This window comes from Microtus pennsylvanicus, chromosome 13 (genome assembly GCF_037038515.1).
Source record: "Microtus pennsylvanicus isolate mMicPen1 chromosome 13, mMicPen1.hap1, whole genome shotgun sequence".
Taxonomy (NCBI): domain Eukaryota; kingdom Metazoa; phylum Chordata; class Mammalia; order Rodentia; family Cricetidae; genus Microtus; species Microtus pennsylvanicus.
Window position 1 is genome coordinate 76977658 of NC_134591.1, and position 19122 is coordinate 76996779.

Consider the following 19122-nt stretch of genomic DNA (forward strand, 5'->3'; position numbering starts at 1 on the left):
AATAAAACTTTCGGAGTTGGTTATTGTCTTCCACCTTGTTTGGGGGCAGAATCTCTGATTTCTGTCACTGCACTTTGCTATTCCAAGCTAGTTGGCCCATGAGCTTTTGGCCAGTTGTCCTGTGTCCACCTCTGACCTTCCCCAAGATGTACTGGGACTACAGTTACAAGCCCCCATATCTGGCCTTTCATGTGCAGCCACAGGAAGCAAACTCAGGTCACAGAATCATGTGGCAAATATTTTAGCCTACTGAGCTAGCTGTGGCTCAGTAAATAAGATTTTCCCCCTGCTGGTCAAGAGCACACACAACTCTAAGCCAAGCACTTAGGAAGCAGAAGGAGGTTCGTGAGTACAGGGCTAGCCTGGGCTACACAGGGAGATATTAAAATGGTTTCATTCATTGGGGATTTCTAAAGAATATTTATTTTCATTTATGTGCACATGTACATGTGCCTCCTGAGTGCAGGTACTTGTGTAGGCCAGAAGAAGGCAAAGTTCATGGGGTTGGAGTTACAGGCAGTTTTGCAAACCAAGCCCAGGTAACATAGAAGAGCAACAAACACTCATAACTGCTGAGCCACTTCTTCAGCCCCAATTTGCTGATGCTGTTTTTCCATCTATTTTTACTGTGTGTGGGGGGGATACAGAATGTATGTGCAAGACAGAGGAGAACTTACGGAGTTGGTACTCTCCCTCATCCTTACGTGGGTTTAGGCTTGCACAGCAAGCATTTTAAGATGAGCCAGACTCTTAAGGGTTTCTCTTTGAAATCCCAAGTATGGTTTGTTTGCTGTTCTGAAAATCAGCAAGTTGCCCCCAAGAGTGATGCTTTGTGCTAGCAATCTAGGCTGGCAAAGCACGCTGGCATTAGAGCTTCACTTGCTACGTCTGGGACTGGCAGGGGTGGAGTGCAGAGGGCTACAATGCACCCAGGCAGCTCAGCACACAACCGCATTCCATCTGGCCACACCAGGCTCCGGGCTTTACATGTGAATGCGGGATTAATCTACACCGTCACTGCAACACATGAAAGGTAGAGGCGGTGGGACCAGAATCAATGGTCATCTTCAGCCTGAAGACATGAGACTGTCTCAAAAACTAAGACATTTGAAAACAAGACTGAACAGAGATCTAAGAGAAAGTGTCTTTTTTACCATGAGGGGGTATTTGAAGTAGTCACTGTCGAGAGAGCACTCCTTGGCAGCCAGAGCCAGGCCTTGTAAAACAGGGATAAAGATCTGTAAGAAAGAAAGGCACAGACGTTAGACCAAAGGCAAACAAAGCATGTCGGGCAAGGTACTGGGGCCGCGGGGCCAGGCACTCCTGCTCTTCCCCCAGGAGAAACCTTTCTTCCTTTCTTCCTTACAAAGGATTGTAGAATTCTTGAGTGCTGACCTGTCACTCAAACTCACCACAGAGTAAAGGAGCTGAGTTTTCCAGAAAAGGATCTGATGAGCACGAACACTCCAGCGGGACACTGACATCCAACAACAGCCAGCACAGGTTACTGTGAGGGGTCCCTGCCTCACTGCGGACGCCCGCCCGCACACCTCACTAGCACCCCCCTCCTCCCCGAGTTACTGTTACTGATTAACACAGACCTATGATCTGTAGGAAAAGTACCTAAGTGTTCCACCTTCTCCTCAAATCCACATACACTAGAAAACCAGTTCTGTTCTGTTTGTTACATTCAGCTTAACCGAGAGAGCAGGGAGACAGCTGATGAATGTTCAAACTGAAAGACAAATGATGACTAAGAATGCCTCGCCTGCATACACAGTGCAATTAGTATAGTCACCTGATCTGGACCCGAAGGGCACAGAAACATACAAGGCTGGCAGGATACGCTAACAGAGTGCAAGCCCTGCTCAGCACTGCCCACCTTAAACTTCACAGCGCCCTGTCACTGAGCCACACAATAGACAACAACATCAAGGGGAAAATGAATGATCACAGCAGCTGGCAATCTGCACATGAGCTGGAAAAGGAGCTTATGTGAAGCCACTAGAAAACCTGGACCCGCCCCTTAGGACAGAGAACTTTCAGCACAAGAGAAGACACAGGACCAAAAACAGTGCCCAAGATCACACGCGCCTGTGGAGCATTTTGCGCTATCAAAACGGCTCTGGGAGAGATCAACGTGGTTTCGGTAACTGGGGTTTCAGGGCAGAAGTAATGTGCCTTCGTAAGCTAGCTCCAAACGGGGAGTAACAGTCAGCACGGGAGCAGGAGATGCCAAAACTGCCTCCAAGAGGAAAAGACAAAACAAGTTCTAGAATCCCACAGATAAATGCCAATAACTGTCCATCTGAAAAATCTTTAGATATGCTTTAAGAAATACTTTACTTTTTTTTAGTAGAGTATCCCTTTGTGCAGGTAAGAGCTTATTAGATAATAAGCAGGCAAAAGAAGAATAAGAAGAAAATGTTTCCCAAAATACATCAAGGATTGTTATTGTTTCAATTTAACTTACTGTGTTTGTGTAATGTGTGTATAAGTGGGTATGTGCATACTAAACATGGAGGTCACAGGGCACCTTTTGGGAGTCAGTACTACACCTCTGCTGTGTGTTCAGGGACCAACTCCAGGGCACCTGGCCTACACAGCAAGCGCGTTTGTCCACGAAGGCAGCCGCAGCCTGGTGCCACGTTATTTTTGTACCTGCAACACTGCAAAGCACTCTGTTACTTCCCGACTGAGCGCCTCGCGGTCGTCGGCCTCCTCTATTCGTAGAAAGCACCACCCAACATTAAAAGTAAAGTGGAGGCCAGGGGAGGACTTAGCAAATCACATCTGCCATTGTTAGGCAAAAAGGGAGGACTCGGCCCAATGCAGTCAGCAGCTCTGTTTCTGCAGGGCTTCTCTCCACATAAAACTCAAATTTATCAATAACATAAGCATAACAAACATGTCCATTTCAGGTGATTTTGGGCCTGATTTTTAAAACTACTCTGGGTTCTTCAAATGCCCGCTTTTATGGAAAAAAGTATTCATTAATGCTGACCACACGTAAAGGCCGCTTCATTTAAACCTCCTGAGACAATTTTTTTGTGCACTTGAGTTCACTTATCTCCCTAAGGAGAAAGAGCTCATGGTGCCACTTTATTGTTTCTGCATGCCCACAGACATCACAAAAGGCCACAGTTAACAACGTCAGAGAGGGCATACCCTGAAACACAACTTTTCTTCTGGAGTCCTGAATTGTCCCCTCCCCCCATTCAGATGAAGTCTCACTATGTAGCCCCGGCTGGCCCGGAACTTACTATGTAGACCAGGCTGGTTTCTAATTCATGGAGATTTAGCAGGTTCTGACCGGTGAGTGCTGGGATTAAAGGCATTCACCACCACACCTGATGTGACATGGATTGTGCTTTTACAAATATTTAAAAATTCAAAAGTCTTAAAATCAAGACTTATGGATATACTAGCTATAAAACAAAGTCAAGGGAATCATGTCAACTGATAACATACACAGTGAAATCTAGGCAGAGGCATTTCCCACATTTGATGTTCTTGTTTGTTTCCTTTTTAGCATATATTAATTATGTGTGGCTCCTTATGGAATTTTAATACAAAAACATAATGTATGTTTATCGTATTCACCGCATTACACTCCCATGTCTTCTTCCCATTCATGCCTCTTAACCAGTCCCTTCACTATTTTCATATCCCCGCACCCTCCCACACACCTTCATCTTCTGACCCAATAAGTTTACTTAGGGCCACCTGAAGAAACACGGGATCGGCTGTTCATAGGAGAATGGGCACCTTTATCGGTGGCTGTATCACTCGAGAGAGAAAGTATCTTTCCATCCCATCCCCGAGCCACCACTAACTACAGGGGAGGGAGGAGCTGCATGAGTCCCTCCCCTACTCCATGACTCGGCGCAGATGCAAGTAGCTAAGAGGTGGAGTATCCACTGGCACTGTACCTGCTTGAACACCTCTTCATCCTGGTGAGTGGTCCTCACCAGCTCCTGAATGAAGCCGTACGGGAGGTTCCTGCACAGCATGTACGGCACGAGGAAGGACGGCTGCTGCAAGGACCTGCAGACCCAGGAGACGCAAGGGCTGTGATGGAAGCACGTGGAACACCATGGCCCATAGACTACCCAGTCACACAAACGTACATTTTAAATGAGACACCAGAAGAAATAACACAAGCAACTCTTTCTTTGTGGAGTCCTATCTAAGTGAAGAGTCAGGGCTGGGACCTCAGCCACAAGACACTTTACTAGCAAGTGCGAAACCCCAGGTCAGATCCTTGGCAGCGGAAAATAAATAATAAACGCACCTAAAATGAATTACGGGAATGAGAGAGATGGCTTGGTACTTAAGAGCTCTTATAGAAGGTATGTTTGGTTTCCGGCACCTGTGTGGTGGCTCACAACTGTTTTTAACTCCAGTTCCAGGAGATCCAACACCTTCTTCTGACGTCCAAGGGCACCACAAGCACCCGGCACACACACACACAAGCAAAATGCCGTACACACAGTGAACTTAAAACTCCTTTAAACAATGAAAAAGAATTGTTGTTCATTTATTTGTTTATGTCTCATCCACATTGAGGAAAAGAAGATTAGTAATCAAACACTTTTTCTTTTTTTTTAATATTTACTTATTTATTATATATACAATATTCTGTCTGTGTGCATGTCTGCAGGCCAGAAGAGGGCACCAGACCTCTTTACAGATGGTTGTGAGCCACCATGTGGTTGCCGGGAATTGAACTCAGGACCTTTGGAAGAGCAGGCAACGCTCTTAACCACTGAGCCATCTCTCCAGCCCCCGCTTTTTCTTTTTTGTTACTTGTTTTTTTGTTTGGTTTATTTTGGTTAGTTTTTCTAGACAAGGCTTCACTGTGTAACTGGAACTCACTCTATAGACCAGGCTGGCCTCGAACTCACAGAGATCTGCCTGCCTCTATCTCCTGAGTACTGGGGTTAAAGGCATGAGACACCACTGCCCAGCATGTTACTTGCTTTTTAAAGCCAAGAAATCACTATGGAGTCCAGCAGACTTCAAGAAATGCTCAACCTAGACCTCCCAAATTCTGGGATTATAGACATGTGGCATCATACAGCTTAATTTTCCTTCATTTGAAAAGAATACAAAACATAGTTATAGTACAGAGTATAGCAGAAAGGAAAAATGCAATTTTTTTCCATTTTTCCTTTAGCTATTTTTGCATAAAAACAGCAAACGCAGGACTAGAGGGATTGATGCCAGTCCTTAAAGAACACTGCTGTTCTTCCAAAGGACCTGGGTTCAATTCCCAGTGCCCACATAGAGGTTAACAACTGTCTCCAACTCCAGTTCCAGAGGGAGCCAATGGCTTCTTCTGGCCTTTGTGGCCACCGGGCATGCACGTGATACACAGATATACAAGCAGATAAAACACCCATGCACGTTAAATAAAACATTTTAAAAATGCAATCTTTTACTAATGTTGAAAGTGATACAGAATTTTCTGATACAGGCAAATCACAGAACTTTGGCCAATTTCCAAATCATTTCCCTATTGTATTTTATTTTATCTTGTCTTTATGAAAGGTCTCACCATTAAATCCAGGCTGGCCTAGAACTTACTGCTTAGGCCAGACTGGCCTTGAATTGGTAGTGATCCTCTAGCCTCTGCCTCTTGCTAGGAATATAGGTATGTGCCCCCTCACCTGGTTCCCCACACTATTCTCTAACACCTAGTAACAGAAACCAACGTGGAGACACAGGGAACATGATCATTTTGTCACAAACACACACTAACTTCAAACTAGGTTTTAAATTAAATTATTAATATTCTGCCTTGGTTCTTCATATTTCAAAGGTACACAGAACTCTTAAAAGGTAACTAACTTCTTTTCCAAAATAGGCTCTATACTATTTAGAAGATGAAAACATTATATTATTACCACAGTATTCATGGAGGAAAGACTCAGGCCTTAGATGGATCTATTTTTATCTTATGTGTGAGTATTTGTCCTGTATGTATGTCTATGTATTATACCACATGTATACAGTGTCCTCAGAGGCCAGAAGAGGGCATCAGATCTCCTGGAACTGAGGTTACAGATACTATTACCCACCAAGTATATGCTGGGGATCGAACCCAAGACTTCATTCAGCAAGAGCAGCCAGTGCTCTTAACCACTGAACTATCTCTCCAGCCTGAGCTTTGAAGACTGAATCAAACTCATTCCCTGTACAGGTCACAGAGTTATCTAGCCTAGCATGAAACAGCTGGAAGACGGAATCCAGTGAGAGATGGCCCTCCCTCCAAACACCAGAAACACGTAGCGTGCGAGTCAGTCATACCTGGGCTGTGTGAGGGAACCTTGCAGCACTAGCGCGGTGTGGGAGATGCACTGCGAGCGGATGTTGCTCAGAAGCTGGCTGACTGCTGGCTGGCTGCACATCTGGAGAAGAAAGTCAGAGTCAGGATGACACACCGGAAAAGGGCTGGAGGAGAGCAACGGCTAGAAAATGCCCCGCTTCCCTCTCCCTAGACTCAGAATGGACAAAGCACAGGAAGTGTGCCACTGGCCTGTGCCACCTGTACTGAGGTAGTAAGGGAACACGAAGCAGAATGGGGGGGCACACCCAAGCTATTTCCTTTTCAGGGTGTTAGATCATACTTTGAGGCAGGGTCTTTCATACAATAGCCCGGTTTGGTTTCAAACTCACAGCAATCCTCCTGTCCCAGGCTCCCAGAGTGCAGAACTGAAAAGTGTGCATCACCACTTCTACCTAGCATGTCTTTGCTTTTGCTAAGACTAAGGACAATTCCTGAAGAGGCCCCACAAATTTAAAACTAACACAGGCAAAGTTAAACAGTGAAATGGTAGGGAATGAGATGGGCCGGGTGTGGTGGCACATGCCGTTGATCCCAGGTGCCAGAGGCAAGTGGATCTCTGTGAGTTCGAGGCCTGCCCGGGCTATCTAGTGAGACTCCATCTCAAAATAACGGGCTGGAGGATGGTAATGCTTCCTTGGTTTAGCATGATTCTACAGCTTGTTATTTAATAATTCTGACAATTAGAGCTCCACCTCTGAGGGGCAGCTCTTACTCATACATGGCTGCTCGGATTCACTGGGCAACTGTGAAAATCCAAGCTCATGGACTGATTACAGGTCCTAGAATCCACAACATTGCTTTGGATGTTTTCAGAATTCTATCAGGCAATTGGTACTTTGGTTTCAAGATAAGCATGTCCCCTGAAGGCTCACATGTTACAGGCTTGATAGCCTGCTTACGAAAACTGGAGGGCGAGGAGATCACCATGGCTGTGACTCTAGCTTCAGCAATGTCCTGCTGATGATACAGCAGACCTGGTAGGTAAGGCCTCATAAAGGGACATAGGTCAGCGTGTGACTGAGTGATACAGCTCATCCTGGGGCTCTTCCTGTTTTTCTTTGCTTCCAAGCCACCATGATAACAGCAACATGGCTGTACCACACTTGTCCACCATGACGTTCACCACATCCCAGAAACAAGGGCTCAGCTGATTATGGATTTAGATGTCTGTGAGCACACGGCACCTCTCCTCCTGTGAGCTTCCTGACCATGCATGACACAGGGCAGACAAAGGAGAGGCCTCCAGAGCCACGGCACGTGTGCTCATGTCTAAGCTCTGGCATCACCTCTCTCCACAGCAATGTGGTACAGACAGATCCTGAGCTGCCGGTGTTCTGCCTGGTACCTACCAGCTGCTCCATCACTCCTGACTAATCCAGCTTCCCCTGGAGCAGCAACAAGCACGTACACAAGATAACCAGTTTGCTTTCTTTCTGGTCCATCCACTTCACAGTACCTTTGGTGCTTTTTTTTCCTCTATTCCAACTCGGTCAAAACACTCGATGAGGTAGTTCAGCATGTCTGTCTCCTTGCAGGTCTCAATGGTGAAATGATCACTGTACGAATCCCAGTTACTTGCTCCACCAGAGGCTCCCAAACTTTGGAGAAGAGAAAAAACATTGACAATGCTTACCTCTTAGTGACCATTCCTACAGAGAAGCCTGACACTCTGCAGCAGAAAGCCTGTTAGGAGCCCGGCATCCACGGTGAAGCACAAACACCCATGCAGCCAGACTGGAGCTCACCGATGCTTTATCTGCTCCCAGCCCAACCAGTGATCTCTTATAAACATGTTCTAGCCTGTCAATGGGACCTGGCCTTTCTAGGGAGGGCACCTTATAAATCAGAAGGACTAGGAATCGCTGCTGACTATAGAACAGCTAGAGTCAACCGCAGGTTCATAAGCCAAACCGAGTAGCATCACTTGGGCATAAACAAGTGGCCAGACAATATTATAATCCATCACCTCAGGAGAGATGCTCTGAGCGACTATGGGATATCTCTCACTTCCAGGACAGCTACTTAGACCTGAACAGACTTCACTCAGCATTGACAACAGGCCAGAACTTACAGAAAATACCAAAATGGAAGGAAATAAAAATCCTGCAAGGAGTAAGCTCCCCTGGGCTGTCTTCCAGCTTAGATTGCTACCTGCACCCACAGCCTTCACTACACCTGCAGGGGGCAGTATGGAACACTGTTCCTGTTTGCAGTGACTATTCCCACACAAAGGCCAAACATCACAGTGGTTTAGGTTCAAGGATACTGAGTAAAGCTGAGGTCAACCTCAAACAGATCACAAACCAAACTGGGTGTTGAACTACCACACTCATCTGTTACATACAAAGATCACAAGAAGTTTAAGACGGAGGAAGAAGTCAGGGAATTCTTAAAAAAAAAGGGGGGGGAGCAAAAACCACACATCACATATGAAAGATGATAAAGACGGAAATAACCAGAATCATGATAGAAACGTTTCTCCTCCAACCTCATGCAGACAAAGTACAGAAACTAAAAGGCCCAGGAACTGAGATAGCAATAATATGCTATGCACTCAGAGGAATGCATCATTAACTTTGGGAAATCCAGGAATAAATCACCCTGCACTGGGGACTCCACATAGCTGACCTGAGAGAGAATGAAAGCAGGGTGTGTGAAAGACTTCAGGACAGAGGCTAACAAACCTGATTTACTAGAATTTATAATACAGCCTGATAAAAATTTTAAAAGAAAGGGAGGAAGGAGGCTAAGGGGCAGTCTAGAGGAAAAGGCAGGCCTCCGGTTTGCAGGGTACCTCACTGGATCCTGGACAAAGGTAGCCTGGGGAAGCTAAAGCAGGGTACAATCGTTCTGAGGCAGCAACCAGAGTCTGGGTGTGCCTTACCTTAGGACCTCTAGCAGGTCCTAACTGGCCAGACAGTAGAAGCCTGCACTGTGTGATGAAGCACAGGAGAAACTCATCCAGCACAAGCATGCTGAGTGTAGCGAGTCCTGGGAAACCTGCCCGATCCACAGCAGTCTGAGTTCATCTGTGACTCTCTATTTACCGCACAATCTGAAGACGGGCACTGTTAATACAACCTACATGTATGTGTAATTCATGGTAATTTTCCTTGTAGCAGCTCTCACAGATGTCAATGAAAACATACTTGGTGTTTAAAATGAAAAACTTAAACTGTTTTCCTGATAAGCCTACATTTCAAACATTTTCTGAAACTAAAAGAACAACTTACATTTGATGCCTGTGGCTCCTTACCAGCTGCAGGCATACAACTGTAATCCCAGCACTCAGGGAGACAGGTACCCTGACATACAACTGTAATCCCAGCACTCAGGGAGACAGGAGACAGGTACCCTGGTATACACCTGCAATCCCAGCACTTAGGGAGACAGGAGACAGGTACCCTGGTATACACCTGTAATCCCAGCACTCAGGGAGACAGGTACCCTGACATACACCTGTAATCCCAGCACTCAGGGAGAGAGGAGACAAGTACCCTGGTATACACCTGTAATCCCAGCACTCAGGGAGACAGGAGACAGGTACCCTGACATACACCTGTAATCCCAGCACTCAGGGAGACAGGTACCCTGACATACACCTGTAATCCCAGCACTCAGGGAGAGAGGAGACAAGTACCCTGGTATACACCTGTAATCCCAGCACTCAGGGAGACAGGAGACAGGTACCCTGGTATACACCTGTAATCCCAGCACTCAGGGAGACAGGTACCCTGACATACACCTGTAATCCCAGCACTCAGGGAGAGAGGAGACAAGTACCCTGGTATACACCTGTAATCCCAGCACTCAGGGAGACAGGTACCCTGGCATACACCTGTAATCCCAGCACTCAGGGAGACAGGTACCCTGGTATACACCTGTAATCCCAGCACTCAGGGAGACAGGTACCCTGGCATACACCTGTAATCCCAGCACTCAGGGAGACAGGAGACAGGTACCCTGGTATACACCTGTAATCCCAGCACTCAGGGAGACAGGTACCCTGACATACACCTGCAATCCCAGCACTCAGGGAGACAGGTACCCTGACATACACCTGTAATCCCAGCACTCAGGGAGACAGGTACCCTGACATACACCTGTAATCCCAGCACTCAGGGAGACAGGTACCCTGGCATACACCTGTAATCCCAGCACTTAGGGAGACAGGAGACAGGTACCCTGACATACACCTGTAATCCCAGCACTCAGGGAGACAGGTACCCTGGCATACACCTGTAATCCCAGCACTCAGGGAGACAGGAGACAGGTACCCTGACATACACCTGTAATCCCAGCACTCAGGGAGACAGGTACCCTGGCATACACCTGTAATCCCAGCACTCAGGGAGACAGGTACCCTGACATACACCTGTAATCCCAGCACTCAGGGAGACAGGTACCCTGGCATACACCTGTAATCCCAGCACTTAGGGAGACAGGAGACAGGTACCCTGACATACACCTGTAATCCCAGCACTCAGGGAGACAGGTACCCTGGCATACACCTGTAATCCCAGCACTCAGGGAGACAGGAGACAGGTACCCTGACATACACCTGTAATCCCAGCACTCAGGGAGACAGGTACCCTGGCATACACCTGTAATCCCAGCACTCAGGGAGACAGGAGACAGGTACCCTGACATACACCTGTAATCCCAGCACTCAGGGAGACAGGTACCCTGGCATACACCTGTAATCCCAGCACTCAGGGAGACAGGAGACAGGTACCCTGACATACACCTGTAATCCCAGCACTCAGGGAGACAGGTACCCTGACATACACCTGTAATCCCAGCACTCAGGGAGACAGGTACCCTGACATACACCTGTAATCCCAGCACTCAGGGAGACAGGTACCCTGGCATACAACTGTAATCCCAGCACTCAGGGAGACAGGAGACAGGTACCCTGGCATACAACTGTAATCCCAGCACTCAGGGAGACAGGAGACAGGTACCCTGGCATACAACTGTAATCCCAGCACTCAGGGAGACAGGAGACAGGTACCCTGGTATACACCTGTAATCCCAGCACTCAGGGAGACAGGAGACAGGTACCCTGGCATACACCTGTAATCCCAGCACTCAGGGAGACAGGATATAGATCTGTGGCACACCTAAAATCCCAGTAATCAGGGGCAAAGTAGTAGATAACAAATCATCCTAGGTTACATAGTGAGACCCTGTGACAGGGTACATAACAATCTATCTAGACAACACAAAGAAAGGACCAAGAACAAATCGGAGGATTTTCAAAGCTAAGAGATGTTTCATGAATCAGACACCAAACAATCAGCTGATTTTCATCAGAAAAAAGAAGAAAGAAGTAAGATGAACCTTCACCCAACACAGAAATAGAGAGAAAACCCTGTGTCTATCAACATGATGTTTGAGGTGCCAGAGGCAACCACTCTCATCAACACTAAGTAGAGGCTAAGAGTCAGTGGTCAAGACAACTGTGAAGTCTCAATACATCCACATTGTGAATACTGCACCAGAGGAGAAAGGGTGTATTTATACGGATACATGACATTCTAAACACTGGCCAATATGTAGATGAGGTCCAGTAGACTGGACCTTGAGTCCTGGCTGTTCGGGAGGCTGAGGAAAGAGGGTGGATGACGTCCCGGAGTTGAAAGCCAGCACCAATAACATAGCAGACCCCCTAGACCATACGGAACAACTTGCTCCTTTCTATTTCTAAAAGAGGGTGACTTATACACTTTCAAGATCTCTGACATTCTAAAATCCTGGGAATGTTTCAAATTTAGGTTACAAAAACAGCTTAAAAACTTACACCACCACTTAAGAAATTGTAAGCCAATCACCAGCAGTCCACCAGCAGTCCAAATTAATCAGGTAATCGTTGCACATAACAGGAATGTAGCACAATGTTCCCAAAACAAAAAAGTACTCTAAAAAAAATAATGCATGCCTCATACGCAGATAGACTGAATTACATTTCAAATGCACCAACCCCTGCTTCTTAAAGGGCACCAGTGTGTTTCCTTCTCTAACAGGAACTCACTTCCCATTTACCAAGCTCTGCGTGCGTGCGTGCATGTGTGTGTGTGCATGTGTGATCACCACTGAACGCTGTTCCTCAAGAGCATGAGTCTTTAGAACGCTGCAGACAGTCGGTGCAGAGAGCAGAGGTCAGCGGCCAGGCTAGTGGACGGGACAAGTAGGAGATGGAAACTTCCTGCCCACTCCTCCCACACTGCGGCCTCTAACAAAAACCGCAGTGCACACATCAGCTTCCCTCTCTACTCATGACCTTCACTGGGATAACAGGGCAAACAAGGACGAATACAAAAGACAACACCATTCAATTTCTTCCTAGATACCAAGTTCCCAAGAATCAATTAGAAGGCTTTTCTCGTGGTGTCTGAATCACAAGGTGTCTTCCCTCACTCCAAGAGAAGCATTTCTTCCCGTAGAAGGAATCTTCCTTCCCCCACGCCTTTTCATCTTTGCTTATTTATCTTAAAATTATGTTTATTTAAGGTATACAGCTATGCATGTGTGAGTACATGTGAATACGTACACACGCTTGTGGTGTGTGTATGTGTGTGTGTACATGAAACACAGCACCAGTAGGGAAGTAGAAGAAATCTCCAGAAGTCAGTCTTCTCCTATTCTCCTCCCACTATGTGGGTCAAACTCAAGCTGTCAGGCTAGTCCTTTGCCGGAGGAGGATGTTCCTTAGAAGACTGGGGAGCCATCTCCACGCCCGCCAGTTTTTATCAAGTTTTACTAAGTCCAGACTCTGCATTTGAGAGCTTGGCTTACTCCCCTTAGCGTAGTAATCTGTGGTGGCAGAGCCCTTCCACATGAACTCGGCTGACCCTCGACACCAAGTACTTCTGGTGCTTTCTTTTACTTCTTTCTCCAAGTTTTAAAAGTTCACTGTAGAAGTCTTTCCCTTCTTTACAGGCTGGTTGTCCTTGAGACATTTTGCTCTTAACTTTGTAAAACTCATGAGGGATTGTTTTCCAGGTTTCTTTCTGTTTCCTTATTTGGTTTTTTGAGACAGAGTTTCTCTGTGTAGTCCTGGTTGTACTGCAACGGCTCTGTAGTCTGGGCCTCAAACTCAGAGATCCACCTGCCACTGCTTCCTGAGTGCTGGCATTAAAGGCATGTTGTGGTGGCATTTCATTTGTATTCTAATAAATAAAACTTGCCTGAAGATCAGAGAGTAAAATAGCCCCACTGGTCAACCTTACAGACCAGGCTATGGTATCACACACCTTTAATCCCAGTAGCCACACTAGTTTGCCATAGAAATCAGGTAGCACATGCCTTTAATCCCAGCCCTAGAGAGGATTATAAAACGGGAGAAAACAGCTCTCAGACACAGTCTCACTCTAAGATTCCTGGATCACCATTTCAGACTTAGGTCAAACCAGTGGCTGGCTGTTTTGCTTTTTTGATCTTCAGGTTGAACCCCAATTTCTCTGAGTTTTTATTAATCATGCTTCAGCATGCATCACCATGCTTGGCTTCCAGGTTTCATTCTTAGTGTGATCATTACTGTTATATAGAAAAACGACTCATTTTCTTGCATGCTGACACCTCGCTGAAAGTGCTATTAGACCTAGTAGTTTTCTGGTAGAGTATTTTAACAAAGGATCACAAAGATGGAGAGATGGTTCAGTGGTTACATGCATTTGTTCCTCTTGCAGAGAACCAGTTTGTTTCCCAGCACCCACAATGGCTGCTCACAACCCCTGTAGTACCAGGACACCCGATGCCCTCTTCTGGCCTCCAGAAGCACCTACATGCTTGCAGTGCACACACATACACATAAAATTAAAAGAAATAAAGTTTTTAAAAGCTACAGAAACAGGCTGGAGAAATGGCTCAGCAATGAACAACACTGGCTGTTATTCCAGAGGATCTGAGTTCAATTTCCAGCAGCCTTACGTCAGTTAACAATGTTGGGAGCATAGCATAAAGGCCCTTGAGCCTGCAGATCTCCAGGGAAACCAGGAATGGTAAGCAATGAAAGACAGGGTTGTCTTTCCAATGGGAAAGATGTAATGTCTGTCCTTCCATACAGAGAACTGGAAATCGGAAGGGATTAACAGGCTGGTGAGCTGTGTCATCTGCTGGGCCAGGCCACTCAAGCTCCTACAACCAGGACGGGCAGTGGCTAGTAATCTAAATAGCCTCAATCGCCAGAGGCTCCCCCAAGCTCCTACAACTAGGCAAAGAGGGGTGGCTAAGAGCCCAAATGACCTCTGTGTATTTGTATGACCAAGACGAAGACAGATGCTTGGGCCCATACATTGTGGCATATTTGTACACGGTGTGAAGCTACAATGCAGTGATTGGTTTAATAAAGAGGTGAACAGTCAATATCTAGGCGGGAGGTCTAGGCGGGACTTAGGGGCAAAGAAAGGAAGTAGAAGGATATAATCAAGGCACAGAGGAGATGCAAATGAGACATGGAGAGTAAGTCACACAGGATGAAAGAAAGGTAAAATCTATATAGCAAATAGAAGCAGGTTAATTTAAGTTATAAGAGCCAATGGTATATCAGGCTTAAAGGCTGAGCTTTCATAATTAAAAATAAGTCTCTGTGTCATTTTCTTTGTGAACTGGTGGTCCAAATTAAAGTCAACTACATATGTGGTCCAATGTGGAGAGTCAAATAGCCACACAGACCCTGGGAAAGCAGTCTCTCGGGTAGGCTCAGCGGCATGCAAAGGCATCTCTCTCTCCCTCCCTCCTCCCCCCCTTCTAAGTTTGTCGAGACAGGGGTTCTCTGTGTTCCTCTGCTGTACTGGAACTCACTCTGCAGACCTGCTGTGCAGCAGAGCGCTTGAGCAGATGGCACGCTAGGTAAAAATGCCTGACATATCAACAGGAGTGGGGGGAGGGGGCAGAGACAGCATGCAGAGTCACATTTAAGGTTTGTCTCACAGTCAGAGAACACTACAAGTGAGCAATAAAGTGGTCCAGATGAAGAAAACCTTTAAGCAGACAAAATAAAAACGGGTGTAGATAGTCATAGGAAAAAAATAGTAAAGTAAAAAAATAATAAAGTCTTTAAAGAGAATAAAGTAATATAAAAATAAGCCATATAAAGACGGGAAATGAACAGGGAGTTTGCTGAGAGACACTGGATTACGGAAACTGCTAAATTAAACCAACCTATATTATTTTTAAAATATCTCAACTCCAAAATGGAAGTCAGGAAATAGTTTGCACTGGGGGAAGGTTATGCCTTTCTTTCCACAGGTAACAAAGAGTTATTGTTTTCTTCAAAATTAATGAAGATCAGATTTGATCGGGGAAGATGTCATAAATCCTTGGCTACAAACATAAAAGAAAAAAACAAACAAACAAACTACAGAACAGGTCATGTATATGCTGATCCCCCTACTATGGGAACAGCTCTAAGACTGGTGAGACATGATAAATCTTGTTGGCTACAGTTTGGGTATGCAGTCCAAGTGGACTCAGAAAGTTGACAGATGCCTTTTACCTGCTTAAACACAGAATAAAAAAAAAATCATCTGGCTGGGCGGTGGTGGCACGTGCCTTTAATCCCAGCACTTGGGAGGCAGCACTTGTGAGTTCAAGGCCAACCTGGTCTACAAGAGCTAGTTCCAGGACAGGCTCCAAAGCAGAGAAACCCTGTCTTGAAAAACCAAAAAAAAAAAAAAAAAAGTCATCTTTAGCTGACTTGTGCACACCACACATTCCATACTTATGTTAATATAGATATATACGCTACCTTTAAAAGTTTGTGTTTTCAGAAAAAAAGGACCAGACACCAATGAAAACAAGTAGCCCTGGCGATCCAACCTCTCAGAGTGGCTCTGTTGCAGTTTCCTCAAAATTCTGTATCCAGAACTACTTCAAAATTGCTAACTGAGATGGTCCAGCCTCAGACCCTTCTAGCCAGGACTTCAAGCCCTGCACTTTCCCATCAGCAGAGACTGGACAACAAATCACAGCTAGCTCTCCCAGGACTTGACCATTATCCCAACTATCTCAGGGTCCGCTAAAATACCATTGCCCCCCAGACAAGAGGAAGCAATTTTAACACTACAACTCCCACATTCCCAAGAGATGGGGTAGGTGGGTTTTGGTTGGTTGGTGGATTATAAATGTCTGTCATCGTTTAAGGGGGGGTTGTTATATTATTACTGGTTATAGGAAGGGAGGAAACTTAGCAAAGGAGGTTAGATTCAGGGATCTCTTTCTGAAAAGAAAAACGCCTCCCTTTCTATAAAAATGATAGGAAAAGCCAGTCAGTGATGGTGCATTCCTTTAATTCCACCACTCCACTCAGGAGGCAGAGGCAGGTGGATCTCTATGAGTTCAAGGCCAGTCTGGTCTACAGAGCAAGGTCAGTACAGGCTCCAAAGCTACACAGAGAAACCCTGTCTCGAAAAACCAAAAAAAGGAAAGAAATGATAGGAAAATGTGTAATTATTGAATCTACTTTTAAACAAACAAAAAACTAGTCTTAAATATTTTACATTGGTATGAATTTTTGTATATTGATACAAATTTAAGGCTATTTTTGTTCTACTGAATATGTTTCTAATATTGTTTAAGGTATTGTACCTAGTGGTTTGAAGTCTAAAAGATTGTTTTAGGATAGTATTACAAGTTATAATATAAAATTGTTTAAGTATAAAACTTTAAATCATCAAGATAAGGTAGATAATATAGGATTTTTTCCAAATATGCAAGTTACAAATGGACTGGACATTGTGAATATAATTCTTACCTAATAACTGTTTTTACTATATATAGTTTTACTATTAAGAGTTAAAACCTTTCCCTTTTTTTTAGACAAAAATGGAGACATGTGGGATATTTGTATACTTTATAAAGATATATTATTGTGATTGGCTTAATAAAGAGCTGAGCAGTCAATAGCTAGGCAGGAGGTATAGGCGGGACTTATGGGCAGAGAGAGGCTGGCAGAGAAGACACCAATGAGACATGGAGAAGAGTCAGACATACAGAATGAAATAAAAAGCCACACGTTAAAAAGTAGATTAATAGAAAGGGGTTAATTTAATTATAAGAGCTAGTTAGGAATGAGCCTAAGCTATAGGCTGCACATTCATAATTAATATTGTCTCTGTGTTGTTTTGTGAGCTGACAGTCCTAAGAAAAATCCATCTAAGGGATTCCTCAAACAACTGTCAGTAACTCCAGACCCAGAGGATTCAAGGGCATCAGGTACCAATTTGTTACAGACAGACAGGAGGAGACAAAACCACCCTACACACAAAATAAAACAAACATATCTTTCTTAAAAAGCCACAGAATCACATCTCCTGCACATAAACATAATCTGACTTCTTCCTTTCTTATTTACAACCCATCTGTTGGTCTGTTTGTTGGCATCCTAAGCTACATAACGCTACCTACTGATAACTCAAAGCAAACCAGACAAAGCACCTTTACCATGAACAAGTCATCCCTACAGATGTGTTCTGTGTGAACTATAGTCACACAGGACTATATAGGCACAAGAAAGACTCTCACTCAACCAATTAACAAGTTCTTTTGCTATCTCTTGGTACCCTGAGTTCCACGTGTTCTTTATTTGTGTAGTGTCATATGCTCTGAGACCACCTTTCTATACTTTATCTGTAATCTACAATTAGATTACCTAATAGACAATTTGGAATCTACCCACTAGTAATCTACAGTCAGATACCTAATAGACAATCCAGATCATCTCGTTTCAGTGTAGCAAAAGAAGGTCATGCCTGTAAGAGAAGTATAGTCTTGCAACCGAAGCCTATAAATGTCTGCTGCACCTTCTGCGCAAGCACAGAAGAGACAGAGACTCTGGGTGGTGAGGTGACCAGTAGAGACCCAGAGCCGTACAAACACCACAGGCCAGAAAGAGGGCGCTGTGGAGGAGCAGAACTTGATTGGGCTCTGGTTCTGGCTTCTACACAACACTGGGTGACAGGTGTCACAGCACCAGGATCACGGCTACTAAGCACAGAACCTGGATCTCAGGTGAGGTCAGAAGGCAGGAATCTAGGAAGAGGCATTAGTAAAGGCAGGCTGTGACTTGCTAAGAAACAGAAAACTCAAAGCGAAACAGATGAAGCATTTTTACCACGATGGAAAGCTATTCCTATGGATGTCTGCTGTGTGAACGGTGAGCCACACGGGATCCCTACGGATGTCTGTTGTATGAACGGTGAGTCATATGGATTCCTGCGGATGTCTGTTGTGTGAACGGTAAGTCACACGGGATTCCTATGAACGTCTGTTGTATGAACGGTGAGTCGCAAGGGATTCCTATGAATGTCTGCTGTGTGAACAGTAAGTCACACAGGATCCCTATGGATGTCTACTGTGTGAACAGTGAGCCACACAGGTTCCCTTTAGGAATATTAACATGGGAAATGGTAATAAAATTTTTAACCTAATACAAACAACAACCTTTGGAATCATTACTCATCCCCACGTCAACATTCTTCTCCCTCTCCATGAGCAGTCGAACTCAATCAAGTCTACCCAGCTCCTACTGCAGCCTCCATTTAGAGCCCGAAGCTATCTGTGAACAACGATGGGCGTGAACACAAACGGGGTCCAGAGGGGATTTCAGCTGGAGAACAAAACTGTGAAGGCGACGTAGAAACAAAAGGTCGTTATATTTTTGGGCTCAAACACCTAGAAATCCAGAGTTTTTAACTCAGTTTTCAGGAGGAACACTCAGTGTCCTGAAACAAACGGGACCTGCTTCACTGAGACACAGGAGATGCTCA

At 45.1% G+C, this 19122-nt stretch overlaps 1 protein-coding gene across 5 annotated transcripts in view; it reads right to left on the reverse strand.

Annotated features, from left to right (window-relative positions):
• Ube4b (ubiquitination factor E4B) overlaps window positions 1–19122 on the reverse strand; it is a 106651-nt gene that overhangs the window by 42831 nt on the left and 44698 nt on the right. For all 5 annotated transcript variants that reach the window (XM_075946610.1, XM_075946609.1, XM_075946608.1 and 2 more), the window contains 4 exons: window positions 7809–7950; window positions 6313–6413; window positions 3933–4047; window positions 1155–1238 (listed from right to left, as the gene is read on the reverse strand). In XM_075946610.1, coding sequence (XP_075802725.1) covers window positions 1155–1238; window positions 3933–4047; window positions 6313–6413; window positions 7809–7950 — 442 coding nt within the window. The remainder of the gene's footprint in view (window positions 1–1154; window positions 1239–3932; window positions 4048–6312; window positions 6414–7808; window positions 7951–19122) is intronic.